The 15,831-nt window shown below is 37.7% G+C and overlaps 1 protein-coding gene across 1 annotated transcript in view; it reads right to left on the bottom strand.

Moving 5' to 3' along the window:
- Positions 1-554: 554 nt before the first annotated feature.
- LOC121379746 (neuropeptide SIFamide receptor-like) overlaps positions 555-15,831 on the bottom strand; it is a 54,344-nt gene continuing 39,067 nt past the window's right edge. The window contains exons 2-5 of the mRNA XM_041508394.1: positions 11,783-11,882; positions 2,851-2,932; positions 2,091-2,149; positions 555-1,441 (exon numbers count right to left, since the gene is read on the bottom strand). Coding sequence (XP_041364328.1) covers positions 751-1,441; positions 2,091-2,149; positions 2,851-2,932; positions 11,783-11,882 — 932 coding nt within the window. The 3' untranslated portion in view covers positions 555-750. The remainder of the gene's footprint in view (positions 1,442-2,090; positions 2,150-2,850; positions 2,933-11,782; positions 11,883-15,831) is intronic.

The following is a 15,831-nucleotide window of genomic DNA, read 5'->3' as shown; positions in this document are numbered from 1 at the left end:
ATTAGAGCCATTTAACCTTGTACCGATACCCATATATTACGATTTAAAAGGCAACTAATAAATATATAGAAGCTATGGGTGGGTGGGTGGAGTGATACGATTTTTATGCCCGGAAGTAAGACCGGATTTCAATCATAAACAGTATAGACAAAGGAAAACGTTACAGATTTATTTATTTTTAATTATAAACAACAAAATAAATTCTGAATATGTCATAGATACATGCGATCACCTCATAACAGTTCGTTTGATATGCCACTGTGTTCATGAAACATCTTTCTGACGCGAAAAATACAAATTCTGTAATATTAAATATACGGCTGGTGACATTGATGTTTTCATCTAACGTGACTGATGATTTTAAAATGTTATATTCGCTGTTACTGTTGTAATTTAACTTGCATGCGTCTTATTCTTAAAATTCGGGTTTTTTACCGAAATGTGCAATCCAGCCAACACACGCACGCACGCACGCACACACACACAGGAGAAAACAAAACGGTCCTAATAATTTTTTTCGACACGTGTATCCGTTATAGGTATATGTACGGCATGTCCGTTCTGGGAAAATTTCCGCCAGTGTTCAAGACTGAAAACGAAATACACCATTGCGATACCTTATTTGAACAGGATACCGTGTTTGGGCGACCGGCGTGATATCGTCAGAAATCGAGTTAATCAAGCAAATGGCGGACACAAATTTCTCAAGTGGATTAATTGTCTTGACTGGTCTTATTCTTGACCGATTTGCTACAGTCTGTGCTGATTGACGCTGTGTCTGGAACTACACCGTAACGTGGTAACGCGTGTTTCCGGAGAGCCCGAAACATACTTGACTTTCCAATCACAACACATCACCAGGTCCCTGAATCCTTTTCTGAATTTCTTGCTGAAGAAGCAGTAAATGAGAGGATTCACGCAGCAGTTAGAGGAGCCGAGCCACTGCGACACTGGAAAGAGGATCTCCGAGAAAATCTTCCCGTTCTCTTCCTCCAAGTTAGGCTGCACCATTTTCCAGAATTTCAACCCGTACATAGGCATCCACGAAAAGGCGAACAGAAGGCAGACGACGACTAGCATCTTGATGACCTTAACCTTTGACCTCTGGATGACGTCTGCGCTGCTGGTGTGTTCACCAAGGTTACCCCTGCGCCAGACTTTTAATCCAATCAGTAAGTAACAAGCGACGATCATCACCAGAGGCATAGAGTAACAGCAGATGAAGATGACCCCCATGTAGTAGATCTGCTGGATTAAGAAACTCGGCCAGAGTTCGTAGCAGATGTACAGTTTCTGCAAAGACGTGGTGAAGAGGATTTCGTTGTAGAAAATGAGCCACGGAACCATTATTCCAAACGCTACAATCCAAATTGTCAAAAGAATAATTCTCGATTTCTTCAAGTTTATCTTCATGTCCAGTGCGTGGCAGATGGCGAAGTACCTATAATGTCAAGAGCAAAATTTTAGTTCCATGAGGCAAATAAGTTTAATATTTTAAATTAAGTTATCTTGAGGGAACTGCATGTGTCTGTAAACGTCAAAACATAATTCTGTTTTATTAAAAATAAAGACATCGTTTTGCTTTATTAAAATCAAAACTCTGAATTGTGGATCAAAAATAATATCAGACTAAAACTTTGATCATGAAATCATTTAAATGCTTAGCTGATTTGTTGTTGTTGTTATTTGTTTATGTTTGTTTATTTGTATTTATTAGCAGTATTCTGTTTTGATGCTTTGTTTTGTTCAGCTGATTTTTAAAATATTCACTTGCTCGGTTGTTTTGTTGTTGTTGTTTGGGTGTTTGTTTGTTTTGTTTTGTTTGTTTGTTTGTTTGTTGTTGTAGTTTGTTTTTTTTGTTTTTTTTGGGGGGGGGGGGGGGGGGGTTGTCTGGGGTTTTTTGAAGAGGGGGTAAAAAATATTTGTGTTGTATTATTTCGATCATGTGTTATTGACCTACAAAACATAAATTATTTTAAAATGATTTAAGTATATCACAATTAAGACACTTTTATACTGACGATCTGTCAGTCACAAATGTTTATTTGACACCAAACAGCCAGTTCTGAACCGTATCAAAACCACATCACACGCTCCCAGAATGTAAAGAGAGAAAGTTTGGACCTTGGGTGATCTCAGATGCGATTTTCTGAAAACATATTACAAAGATGATAGTATTGCAGAATGTGCTATATTGTGGAAACTTGAAGGAACAATTACAAATTTGCAGTGATAATGTCACACAACTGTCCACGATCTATCTCTTCACCAATTAGGCAGAGTTTTAACGGAAGCCAAAATGAGCCCCTCTACAATATTATATAATGTTATCTACAATGAATGAACGCACATTTAACGAACCCCAGCACAAAAATACACTTTGGTTATTGATTTAATGTTATCTAGATTTACCATTAGGTAATCCAGTAAATTAAAGTAAACACAACGTAACTATTTCAGAAATGTCTGGAATATATAGCAGACTTGTTGACTTGTTGAACAAATTAATGTCTAACGACACCCATCGATTATTGGGTGTTAAACAAAGGTGATATTTTGTTGTTATGTCTAGGGTTATATATTTATTTATCACACACATAGTGTTAAAGTGCATCTCTACTTCGTGAAGTTATCGTTATCGAAGTCCATTATAAGCGAAGACATAAATTAAATATTTGCATTATTATCATCTGGTTCCTACCAAATTAACTAGGAATTAGCTCGGCGATTTTCGTTTCGTCTCGATATAAATCCACCAATTTGTATGAAACTGGCATTGCCCGTGCTGATAATGCCCATCAATCTCCTACGAGGACATGGCTCGAAATTCTGCCATCCTTTTAAGCCCACATTAACGGGAGATTTCGCCGGGTCAGTGTCCCTGACACCGTACTGTCCGGCACGGTTGACGGGGATATAGCCGACAAGGGAACTGATTGGAATATAAATTGGATTAATAACGCATTGAAAATTCCAGCTCATTTGTCGTTAAGAAACCACTGGCCCTTGCCCCGTTTCCAAACTGGGGGCGTTGAAACCTCGGGTGGCATATTGGCAATATGACACGACCTGCTCATGACATGTGTGTAATTTTATGCTCGCTGGCGATCGTGATACGAGCGAGTACACGCAAATGGTGTTGACCGGCTATTCCCTTCCCCGCACAGGAAATCGAACGATGTTTGTCCCGCAGTGAATGTCTTGATTAATTGCCTCCCTTGTTTTTGTTTTTTGGGAAAAGATGGCGTGCGCGTCGTGTAATTGTGGTTTGTTATCCATGCTGGTATGCACATGTATAACCAGGCGCGGGTCAAAGGGGAGGGGTGATGGGTGTGTGCACCCCGTTTGAAATTTGAAATGACCAGAAACATCCAGTGCTATGCATTTATTACTTTTTAGTAAACAACATGTAATATCTTCAAATTTGTTTTGTTTAACGACACTGATAGAGTACTCTGATCTATTCATCATCCGCTATTGGATGTCAAATATTTGGTAATTATGTCATATAAGTTGATATGAAATGGGAATGATATTTTGATTTATATTAAGCATTACAGCAGCTGGTCTATTGGTCAGAATATGTCACTTTTCTCACTATAGTTATTTCATTAGCAGCAAGGGGTCTTTAACATGTACCTTCCCACATATAGGACAACGCATACCAAGCATCTTATGGCATCGTTTATGGATTGCACTTATCTCGACCTTTGATATACCAGTCGTATGGCACTAATCCAATCAGATAAAGAGTCTTCTAAGGGGGTTCGATTCTACGGACAAAATACCTCATTAGAGCGCTCTACCGGGTCAACTAGATCCAGCCCTACTACTATATCTTGTTCAGCTTGATATATTTCTGTGGAAGTGTATTTTTGAATATCGTAGGTGTCCTTTCTAACCGTTGCATCCCCCTCCCTGGAAACATTCTGCATCCGCTCCTGGTACAATGTATATCCGCGGCAGTAATACTTAACACGTCAAGACCATGAATGGTGTACTTAAGGCCGTTGCCACTTTATTGTTAATGTTAATTACCTGCTTTATAGACGCAGTGAAGTGACGAAATTACCATTTGACTATGATTATATGTGATTCATAATTATAAACATATGCTACTGTCACGATACATTAACTGTCTTTATAGAGAAGCTTATGGTAAAGAGAGATTTTGTGTGTACCGTTTTCCCATCGTCATCCCATAAATACGAGCGGGGTATTGTTGTTGCAAGGCTCGACAAATCCACTAGCCCTTGGTCACGGTAAGAGGATTTTTGGACTGGGCTAGTGAAAATTATCAGCTGTATTACGATATTACATAGGGCACTAGTCAACACTTCTATGACGGCTAGTGACTTTCTTGAACATTTGCCAAATACATACTTGCTGTTGTTTATTATTATGTTATTGTTATTTTTAAATTTATTTATTTATTTATTCATTTGTTTGTTTGTTTGTTTGTTGTTTTGTTTTAGTTTGTTTTATTTTGTTATTGTTATTTGTTGTTGTTGTTTTGTCTTGTTTTGTCTGGGAATGTTTGTTTATTGTGTGGGTTATTACTTTATTATTATTATTTAATATCATTATCATTATCATTATTTATTTATTTATTTATTTATTTATTTATTTAGGGTTTTCCCCCGTGTACTCTTGATATACTCTGTCAAAAAAGAAACGCATAGGTGATAGGGAAAGAAGAAAAGTGTTTGATTTTACAAAATATCGGGGTTTTTAAACAATGTTGCTGAATGACCAGTTTGTTAATGTTCCTGGAATGGGACAGCATGCCCAAATGCACCTAAAACAAATTTAACGCAGGTTGTGGCACATTGTGCGACAATTGCAGGAAGTCGGCGTGAAATGGTCAGATTTTGGCGAATGCATGTGAAACTCGGGGAAAAGATTGGGGTAGTGATGGGTATTTAAAGCTACAATGCTCGCAATAGTGCGTCATTTCCATTTCGACATAGACCAGTTACAAGATGCCAAGACTAAGCCTGCCGGATCAAAACATTGCAATAGGCCGCCCCTAGTTAGGTGAATCACAGTCAGCAGTCACACGCCACATAAACGTCCACCAGAGCACCATTTCACGTCTCTGGGACAGGTACCAGCAGTTTCAATCAGCTGAAGACCGGCCCAGTAGTGGACGACCTCGCATAACAACTGCAGCCCAAGATTGCTACATCCGGGTTCTGCACTTGCGTCACTGAACTGCCACAGCAACGAACACTGCTGGACGTATACCTGGTTTGAGAAGGGTTTTGTCAACAACTGCGTCGCCCAAGTTGACAGATTCGGTGGAGGGAATGCCATGATGTGGGGAGCCATCTCATACACCGGCAGAAGTAAACTTGTGTTCGTACAAGGCAACCTGGTTGGATCGACAGAGAGACCTCTTTCAGCAGGACAATGCCAGGCCGCATACGGCACGTGTAACACTGGATTTCCTACAGAATGAGAACATTAATGTGCTGCCATGGCCATTAAGATCGCCAGATCTCAACCCCATTGAACATCTTTGGGACAAACTGAACAGACGTTTACGCCGGCGTGACCCGGAGCCTCAGACGCTTCCGCAACTGCCACATGCATTGCAGGAAGAATGGGCTAGGATTCCACGTGCCCGGATTCAGAGACTCATTCAGTCTATGTCAAGGAGATGTCGCGTAGTGATTGCTGCTGCTGGTGGCCACACAAGGTACTGATTTCAGCACCCTCGTGCGACGCTATTTGGTAACGAAAACGCATCCACTACCGTCAGTCCATAACTAGAGCATTGTCACATACTCATGACAAATTTGACTGTGATACGAACATCAATAACGAAAATATACCACTTTGTATTAAAAAGATAATTCCAAGAATGTTTCGCTTATGCGTTTCTTTTTTGACAGAGTATATTTAAAAGTGCACCCATATTTCACTTCAGCAAATATATGGGGGAAAACAGAAAAGAAAAAAAGAAGAAAAAAAGTTTAATAGAACTAGATAATTAGTTTCAATGTCGCAGTGTTTGCTTTTTAGCACTTGATGATGCGGATGTTGTTTCCCACGCAATGATAATGGACTTGGCTCTTTGATTCTTTGATTTGGCCGTGGCACGATTGTTTCAATTCTGCTGGAGGTGAACACTCCTGCCTTGTTGACGACTTACCGGGGAGGATAGGCTCTACACTGGACTTGGGATCTTGGGATCGAATAATGGGAAGTGGTGTTGGTGGTGGTGGGTGGGGGTTAAAATATTAACTTCTGGCAATTAACTTGCCATGTTCGGATGATGAAATCTGAAAATACTCATGTTGATACATTGTTTCATGCAAAATGCATATAAAAAATACAGGTTGTTTCTTTCTGTCACCGTTTTAATGTGTTTTATCTGTTTCTGGAGGTTTTTCTAGTATCCTCCTAATATAAGTAAAATGTATATAATGTCATTCAAAGTCTTAAGAGAGAGTTTGAAAATCTGTGCCCATTTACGGTATATTGGGTTTGTGTCTTTTAAATAAATTAAAAAAACAACAAAAAAACGGAGGCACATGCCTTACCTATCCAAATCAATTTGATAGGTAGAATAATGAATGAAGGAATGAACGGGTTTTTTTTTACCCGAGGATGTAGTTAAACATTCATTCATTCATGTTTACTTATCCCGTTCAATATTATTATCCATTTATGACCATCATCACCGCCACAAGTAAGTCGCAAGACACTCATCCATTCATATTTGTACCTACCAATTGAATATTATTATTTGTTTAGAACCTTGTCCCATCGCCAATACCACCACCAGGTCCAAAATCTGTTTGATAGGATTGTTGTTGCATTTGTGGTTATTGATGCTTACATATTAAAAATAATATTTCGAATTCTGTGAAAAATCAGTTATAAGGTTACAGGCAAAATTCCTGCTCAGTAAAGTGCCCTCTCGTTTTCACAACAAAACAAAAAAACCCCACATATTATGATTTCCTTCCTTTCGTCTCTCGTTTTAATTATTCTGTATTTATAAAGGAAATGCTCTTCTTAACTGGAAGAGGAAAAAAAACAAAACCCACGAGTGCCTTGTTATTTTGTATTCAAAGCAGTGCAATACGTTTTCAACTGATCTTGAACACGTTTTTTTCCCCAGCATAATCTTCAGCTGATGAGCCAGTTCAGAAGTTCATTAGGTGCATGTGTCATCGATACTTTTGTTTTATATGTCTTTGAGCATGACGTCACAGCCAGTTCACAAGTTCATTCGGTGCATGTGCCATCCAGACTGTTGTTTTTCATGTCTTTGAGCATCACATCACAGGCAATGAAGTGGTGAATATGGATGAAGAACCAATAAAGACTTCAAAACGTGACATTTCGTTTCCAATAAGGTTAAGTACTGGCTGACTTTTGAGAACAGTGTTTGTCGTGAAATGCTGATGAACAGATAAGAGCTACATTATGTTTGTCTGCGGATCATTATAAGTCTAACGCTGCCATTTTGCTTGTATGAATAAATAAATGAAACTCGTTTCTGCGATTTCCTTCTCGGATTCTTTCTTCTTTAAAGTATTGTGTCTTTTTGGATATTTGATATTTCCTTTCTATGCTTGGGACGAGACGTAGCCCAGTGGTAAAAGCGCTCGCTTGATGCGCGGTCGGTCTAGGATCGATCCCCGTCGGTGAGACTATTGGGCTATTTCTCGTTCCAGCCAGTGCACCACGACTGGTATATCAAAGGCCGTGATATATGCTATCCTGTCTGTGGGATGGTGCATATAAAATATCCCTTGCTACTAATGGAAACGTGTAGCGGGTTTCCTCTCTTTGACTGTGTCAAAATGGCCATGTGTTTGACATCCAATAGCCGATGATTAATAAACCAGTGTGCTCTAGTGGTGTCGTTAAACAAAACAAACTTTTTTCTATGCTATACATGTAAATGTGACTTAATATTGTTCTCCTTATGTTGGATGTTTTTCCATCTGTTAATATATCCAATGTTTTGAGTTAGTAGTGTTTGAGTAAGTTAACCGAAATAAGGTGTACGATATAGACCGTGGGCCCACTATAACCCCCCCCCCCTCCCCCACCCCCTAGGTATTTTTCAAGATGAGTATATCTTTGAAGCCTATCCATAGACATATTCAAATCAGCTTGTCTGCAGGCAATCTGTTGGTGGGTGTGCCTGTAGGGCATGTTTGAGTGTAAGCACCCTATTTATTTTTAACAGGGCAAATTTCTGATCAAGGTGAATGTTCCACATAATTTTCACAAATATTTGAAAATAATTCTGGGCTATATCACTGCATTTACTTTAAAGCTGGGTTACTGGTGAATGTATTCCACCAAAAAATAAAAAAAATTTGGCATCTGACTAAGCATAGTGAGTCAATGAATTTGAAATGTCCTGAGTATTATAAACATAGTATATGAAAAAACTGCATGGCAATGTTCAAGTTAACATCCAGACATATTTTGAACAGGTTTAGGACCAAATTATGAATGCTATTCATGCTAAATTACATGTTCATAACAACAAACCACAAAGCAGTGCAATATATGTGGTATGAATATAGTACCGGGGGTATACTCACCAGCAAAAGTTACACAGTTCCCGATATACGTAATTCTCTGTGTACATGTGTATGTATACATACCGTACCTAAAACATTCTGATCCTTTTATTATTGTATTGTATTTAATATCTGAAGGCAGCATTACTTAAATATGGTGCAGTACATTCTTATTTTGTCCTCTGGGCATTTGCTCTTGTTCCTCCCTCAGTATGTCAACAGCTCTTGTTATCAGATCACAATCCATCCAATTCAGCTTCAGTATTTCTTTGGACATTTCTCAGCCATTTCTATGTGGTTGAGGAATACCCAGGACTTTGTGATATGACTAATACCATATGAGACCATGGCAATTTGCTCTCTTCCAATCTGCTCTATTGGTACAGCATATTTTCAAGGAATATCTACTGGATGGAAGGTTTGCAACTAATCCACAGTAGCATAATAACAGCATTCGTGGTTTGGCACTAAATTTCTCATGTGAAAGGGGTTCTTCCAAGCCACACTTGATCTAAGGAATGTCTACAAAGGTCTTAAGAGACTGGAAGACCATTTAAATGAAAAAAAGAAAACTCTGCCCTCAGCTTCTTGGGAAGAGGGTTCTATTTGTGAGACAAAGTACGTGTTTCAAACGCAAACCATGTCTGAGGGTGTTGTAAAGTGCACAAGAAGATGCAGAAACAAAGATTATACTTCAATGTCTGTACATTGCTGCCAGTTCACCATCCCAGATACGGACATTTGTATACACTCAATTTGGCAACAAGAGGCATCTTATAGATGTGCACAGCATCATTAAGGATGCAGGGAACACACCAACTAGCAATTCCAGCTGTGCTTGCCATTACTGGCTATGATACCAACAGTGCTTTTATGCAGAATGGAAAACTGGAGGTTTTGAATATTCTCAAGCAACGCCAAGACTTCCTTGAAATGTTGTTAGCTCATGGAAGTTCAGCAAAAATTGATGTTCATATATTTAAGAAGCAGATAATTTCATATACCTTCTCTATAGGAGTGCAGGTGCGAATAATATACAAAAACATCATGACTTGAGAAATATCTGGAAATATTTGTTGCCAAACCAAGGATGATAATATTGAACTTCTCCACTCTACATGTATGTATTCACTGAGAATGCTCTAAGAATGCACATAAAGAGAACAAATTGCCAAGTTGTCATTTGGTATCAGTCATGCCAGGCATACCAGGCTATTCCCCAACCAAATTGTCATATGGCTGAGAAATTTTAGAAGGCACACTAGAGATGAAATAGTGATATGATACCATGAGAGCTGATGGACATACTGATGGAGGAACCAGAGTAAAGTCTGGAGAAGGAGAATACCAGAAATTGTGAACATGACAGGCATATTTTAATTGCATGAAAATGCAAAGGAATATGAAAGGAAGTTAAAACTTTCCTAGACATATTTGATGTAGAAACTAATTATATACACTTGAGCATAAGTTAAGCACAATGTAAATATAAAGGCAAATCTAAAAATATTACAAACACAGACTAGTATAAGATGAACTTCTGTGAGATAGATGACTCGTACATGTAATGCAAAAGGAATTATGGTAGGTACACAAAACTGATGCTTTAAATTTTTAACACTGGTGTTTAGTAAAGAGGGACATATTCATAATATTGATGCACATACATGTATACTCAACAAAATTATTAAGGGCTAGTAAACTTTCTTATATTATAATATAATTCTTTGTTACTGTCATATTATTTTACCATGTTTTGTCAATATATATGGCTTCTATACATTGTTTCAGTAAACTTTTACTGGTTATACACGCAAAAAACACTGGATATTTCACACTTATGAAAAATATTGAAATGAGCATTAGGCAAGTATTTGTTACACATTTATTCAGAATCTTTTTTGTCATTGTGTTCCCTCAAAATTGTTATTTAAGTCATTAAGTTTAAAAACATGCCACAATGCTGACAACTTTCAACGGAAGAAGTTGTATTTTCCTCCATATTTAAAGGAAAATGCTAAAATATCTATTGGACCTTAATTAATTTTGTTGAGTATAGTATAGGCAGATATACTGAACCATATTTGAATAATGCTGCCTCAATATATTAAATACAGTGCAATTTTTAATAGTAAAAGGTTCAAGCAGCCCAAAATATGTGTAAATATAGAAAATAGTGCATTTCAGGCATTGCTTAACTTTTGCCGATGAGTATATCATTATTCATACCACATATTGCATTGTTATTTGGTTTGTTACTATTAACATCTAGTATAGGATGAATATCATTCATTTTGGCCTTATATCTGTTAAAAATTTATATGGATGACTAATTTATCACTATATTTAATTTTTCAATATAGTGTTTTTGGAACACAAAATGTGCAACAGTACCCCCCATTCAAATGGCGATATTTTTTTAATCCACCAACATTTTTGCTGCAGACAAGCAGATATTAAATTCATATATAATGAGGTATCTAGAAATACTTGTCTCCAAGGGGAGGGTTTCGGTATCTGGCCCATGGACTAATAGAAATACAACATGATTTGTACATATGTGTACTATAAAAAAGAAAACTAGTAATATAACTAATACTCAGGGATGGGGTTTTGTCTACTTGACGGGTGGAGTGGGGTGAAATTTCGGTACAGTAATTATTATTATTATTATTTATTTATTTTTTATTTTTGTTTATTTTTAATTTTTAATTATTATTTGCAAAGTGTTGCTTATTAATGAAGTCATGGGAAGTAACAATAAAATAGAGTTGCACTTTTAAAGGGACATTCCTGAGTTTGCTGCATTGTAAGATTTTTCTGACTAATAAAATATTTCTACGATTCGACTTACATATTAATTATATTTTCTTGTTTAGAATATCCGTGTCTGTATATTCAATGTGTTTCTGGTCGTCTTAATATTTGTAAGAAGCCTAAACTGGATTTTGTCTTCAAATAATTTCGTACGTACGAAAAAATAAATTTAAAATGAAATTTAACCGAGTACAAATATTAGAACGATCAGCAATACGTTTAATATACAGCCACTTATATTTTATGCAGAAAAATATATTTGATATGTAATTACAATCGTTAAAAAGTCTCTTTTGATCGATAACATCTTAAAAATTGCAGCAAACTCGGGAATGTCCCTTTAATAATTCGTGGTAAGTGATAACATAAAAAGTTGTGTATTCTTGTAATTACCCTAATTCACTACTCACCTATCTAACGCTATAGCAGCTAGAGTGTTAACTGAAGCGCACACTGCAACACCCTGGAGGTATGGCGTCAGCTTGCACATGAACGAACCCAGCTGCCATCCTGTGAAATGAAGAAGAAAAAAAGACATCATTATACATACAAAACAAGGTCACGGTCAGGGTGCTTAGCAAGCAAGCTGTTTGAAGCACATCCGAACTTGGAGATACTTCTGTTTGAGTTTGGGATGAGGTGTTATCGGTTTGTTTAACAACACCATTAGAGCACATTGATTTATTAATCATCGGCTATTGGATGTCAAACATTTGATAATTGTTGACATTTTTTTATATCTTTTATATTCACTTTCCCACAGACAGGACATGTCACGGCCTTTGGGATACCATTCTCGCTTAAGATTTCCCTGACACTTTCTGACCGATGTTCAAGATGGGGTGAGTCATTCATTCAGTGGATGGAATGTATATTAGTGGCAGAGCTCTCGCTTGAGATGACAATTGTCGCATGATCCATTGTCCTTGATACATTTACATTAATCCCATCCCAAGTTAGCCCCAAACTAATATTTCAAAAGCTGTCTTATGTACTCTTTTGCCTGTGTCAAAGTGCATAGAAAGGATTCATCCCAATTTACTCCACGACTGATATTCCAAAGGTTCTGGTATGTATTGGTTTGCCAGTGTGAAAATACATAGACATTATTCATCCCAATTTTGCCCTGACTGATATTGCAAAATCTCTGGTATGTACTATTTTTCCTGTGTGAACGTGCATAGAAAGGATTGCTTGCTGGCTTGTTGTGTTCTTTCCTTTTTTCTTTTCTTTTCTTTCTTTTTTTAAAAGTTTTTTTTCTTCTCCGAAATGTGGCTTCAGCGGGTTTCCTCAATTTCTCCAAAGTAACGGAATTGTTATAGTATATGTTCGAGACAAAACAGCTGTACTTACAATATGCTGGCCTGTCTTTAACCAAAATACCAATTCCTTTCATTCAGTTTGAATGTACACCGAGGCACAAGACAGCCTAGTTCTTTGTCAAATATACTGAACAACAAAAGAATCGCGAATATTTTGGGGTGTTTTATTTATCTAGAAGTAGTCCGTTGACTCCCATTAGTTTTTATGTCTGTTAAAACTCTCAATGGCGTTGTCTTTTGAACATTTTAGGCTTATTTTGAGTGTATATATCGAATTCATTTTATCAAAAAACAATATTATAAACTATTCGCGTTTCTTTTGTTGGCCAGTGTATGTCAAAGCATAACTAATCATCAATACATCTGACAGTTGTCTTTTCTTGGGTGGGTGGGCTAAATAACATTATAGCCAAACAATTTGTTTTATGCTTGATGGGGTTCATTGGGGATATTGTCCGCGAAGAGTTGAGTTGTAATTAATGCTTGCCTAGTTTGTGTTATGGATGGTGTGGGTGGGACGTAGTTATTTCCAAATCCGCTCCCATGTGATGATTTGTAGGGCATTCGTTCATAGACCTAAATATTCTAGTATTATTAAGAGAGAAAAATTAAAGTGTACAGACACGCAATAAAATTAGCCTGTCATTTTAGCCGACCAGTGTTCTGAAATATGGGTCTTCTAGGAATATCGGGCGCCTTTGGAGCCAAAAGGTGCTATATCCACTTTTGTCAAAATTGACTTACGTGCACCAAGATGACGGTTTGTTGTACTCTTCTATGTTCGATTGAATTACAAAATTTACTTGCGAATTTCCCGCTTCATGTTTTAGTCTGTGCAAGTAGGCTACTTCTGCTGACTAATACAAACGAAAAGGTTATTTTAACGACACCACTAGAGCACATTGATTTAATAATCATCGGCTATTGGATGTCAAATATTTTTTGTAATTTTGACATATTGTCTCAGATAGAGAACCCGCTACATTTATTCCACTAGTAGCAAGGGATCTTTTATATACACCATCCCATAGACTACGGTATTTAATACACCAGTCATGGTGTACTGGCTTGGGCGAGAAATAGTCCAATGGGTCCACCGACAGGGATCGATCCCAGACCAGACCGACTGCATATTAAGTGTGCGCTTTACCCCCTAATGCAAATGAATGCGAGACATAAATGGAAAGTGTAGTCTATGTGGTGGTTTTGGATTTGATGTCTGTCTCGGATTGCATTTTTTAAATATTTAGTTTTTGTAGGCTGTGATTTTTTGTGTGGGTTCCTAACACTTATATCTTATTCGGAGACATTTACCTGGACAATAAGTGGTCAATGATAACGGATCGTCTTTGACTCGTGATGGAAAGTGTATCCCAAGCCAACGTATCTGCTTAGCTATATTGTTATAGACAAGGGCAAGGAGAAGTTAAGTAAACATTTCCGACAAATATATTTTGATGCTGATGGTACAGTGTATTTTCCTCCTATGGTTCCTTTGACAAGTCCTTTGGCAGGTAGTTGCAGGTCAATCATTAATGGGTTGAAGTTAGATGAGACCAACTGCTGCCTCTTATAACATTAACAGTAAAGGGTCTTTTTATATACATTTTCTAAGATACACACATTGATTACAGAACATTGATTAGCGTACCAGTTGGCGAACTCTGCCTTACGTATTCTTAATGGACACTGAACGTTTTACATTTACTACCTTGTATGGAACGTAGCCACTGGCATGACAAAAGAAAGAAACAAACAAAGGGGGGGGGGGGGGGGAGGAAACGTACATGCTTATAGAGATACTCCCCGAATGTTTTGTGATATCATAATGTATCAGCAGGAGTTGATAACAGTATGAAATCAGAGCCTTACCGAGGATTTTTATACTTTTATCAATGAGTGCTGATAAATTATGATATCACAAGACACGGGGGGGGGGGGGGGGGGGGGGGGGGGGGGGGGTATTATTTTTATCATCCATTATCATTATGTCAGTAGCGTGGGTTGAATATCACTATATTTGGCAGCGGTAGACTCGTTAACTAGCAGAACGGCAGTGGCGTGACGTTACTAATAAGTGTAGCGCTGAAACATACACAGTGACGTAACAAAAGAAGCGATATCGCAGGAGATATCGCAAATTATAGTGCCATACAAGCTTGCCAACTCTAACTGTCAGTGCATTCTTACTGGACATTGAACGTTTTACATTTACTACCTTCTATGGAATAACGCCTCTAGAATGACAACAGAAAGAAACGTATATGTATATATGAAGAAGCCTTAAAAAGTGAAGCCATGTTGTGTCAAAACAGCCGCGGTCGCTATACTTCAGGGGTTTCTTATCCATTGTAGAAATCTTCAACCACAATTAAATGTATCGTTATCAAACGATGTTAATAGTATAAATCTGTTAAAATGAAGCTACTAGGACATCACTTAGGAATAGAGTTAAGGCGTTAATAGCCTCTCTCAGCCATAACTATATCCCACACAATAGTCATGAATATCTGAAGCATTTAAAGGTTTCAGACGGAAGTTCTGGATCAAGAGTACATGCGATATATTCGGACGAGCAAATTGTATATACGTTTGCAGTGGCGGATCCAGAAAATCCATTGGGGGGGGGGGGGGGCCAGTGACATTAGGTGGAATGCCAAGGGAACTTTGTGGGAGGTTTGGAGGGGAATTGTAAAAAAAATAAAAACATAATTAATATATAATAAAATTAGAATTATCGCTAAATTTAGGGGAGCTGGGCTCCTGCCCCCCTACCCCTAGATCCGCCTCTGGTCTGTTTGTTTGCTTGTTATTTGTTAAAGTTTTGCTTTTGTTGTTGTTGTTTTTGATTTTCGGGAAAGTTTAACCCAACAACCTATGTTTATATATTTCAGACAAAAAAAACCCAACCCAGTCAAACGTTGTGTGAACTTTGGACTTTAAACCAGAATAGTTCAGAATCTTCGTATTTTGATTTTAGAAGAAATCCCCACGCCAAAACAAACAAGCAACAACACCAAAAAAAACACATAAAAACTAACAAACCCCCACCCCACCCCAACCCCACCCCACCCCATCCCACCCCACCCCACCCAAAAAGCAAAAACTACATTCCACAGACAATCTAGTGTAATTAT

Source organism: Gigantopelta aegis, chromosome 8 (genome assembly GCF_016097555.1).
Source record: "Gigantopelta aegis isolate Gae_Host chromosome 8, Gae_host_genome, whole genome shotgun sequence".
NCBI classification, from domain to species: domain Eukaryota; kingdom Metazoa; phylum Mollusca; class Gastropoda; order Neomphalida; family Peltospiridae; genus Gigantopelta; species Gigantopelta aegis.
The sequence above is the reverse complement of the archived record's forward strand: the minus strand, read 5'-3'. Positions and strand labels throughout refer to the sequence as shown.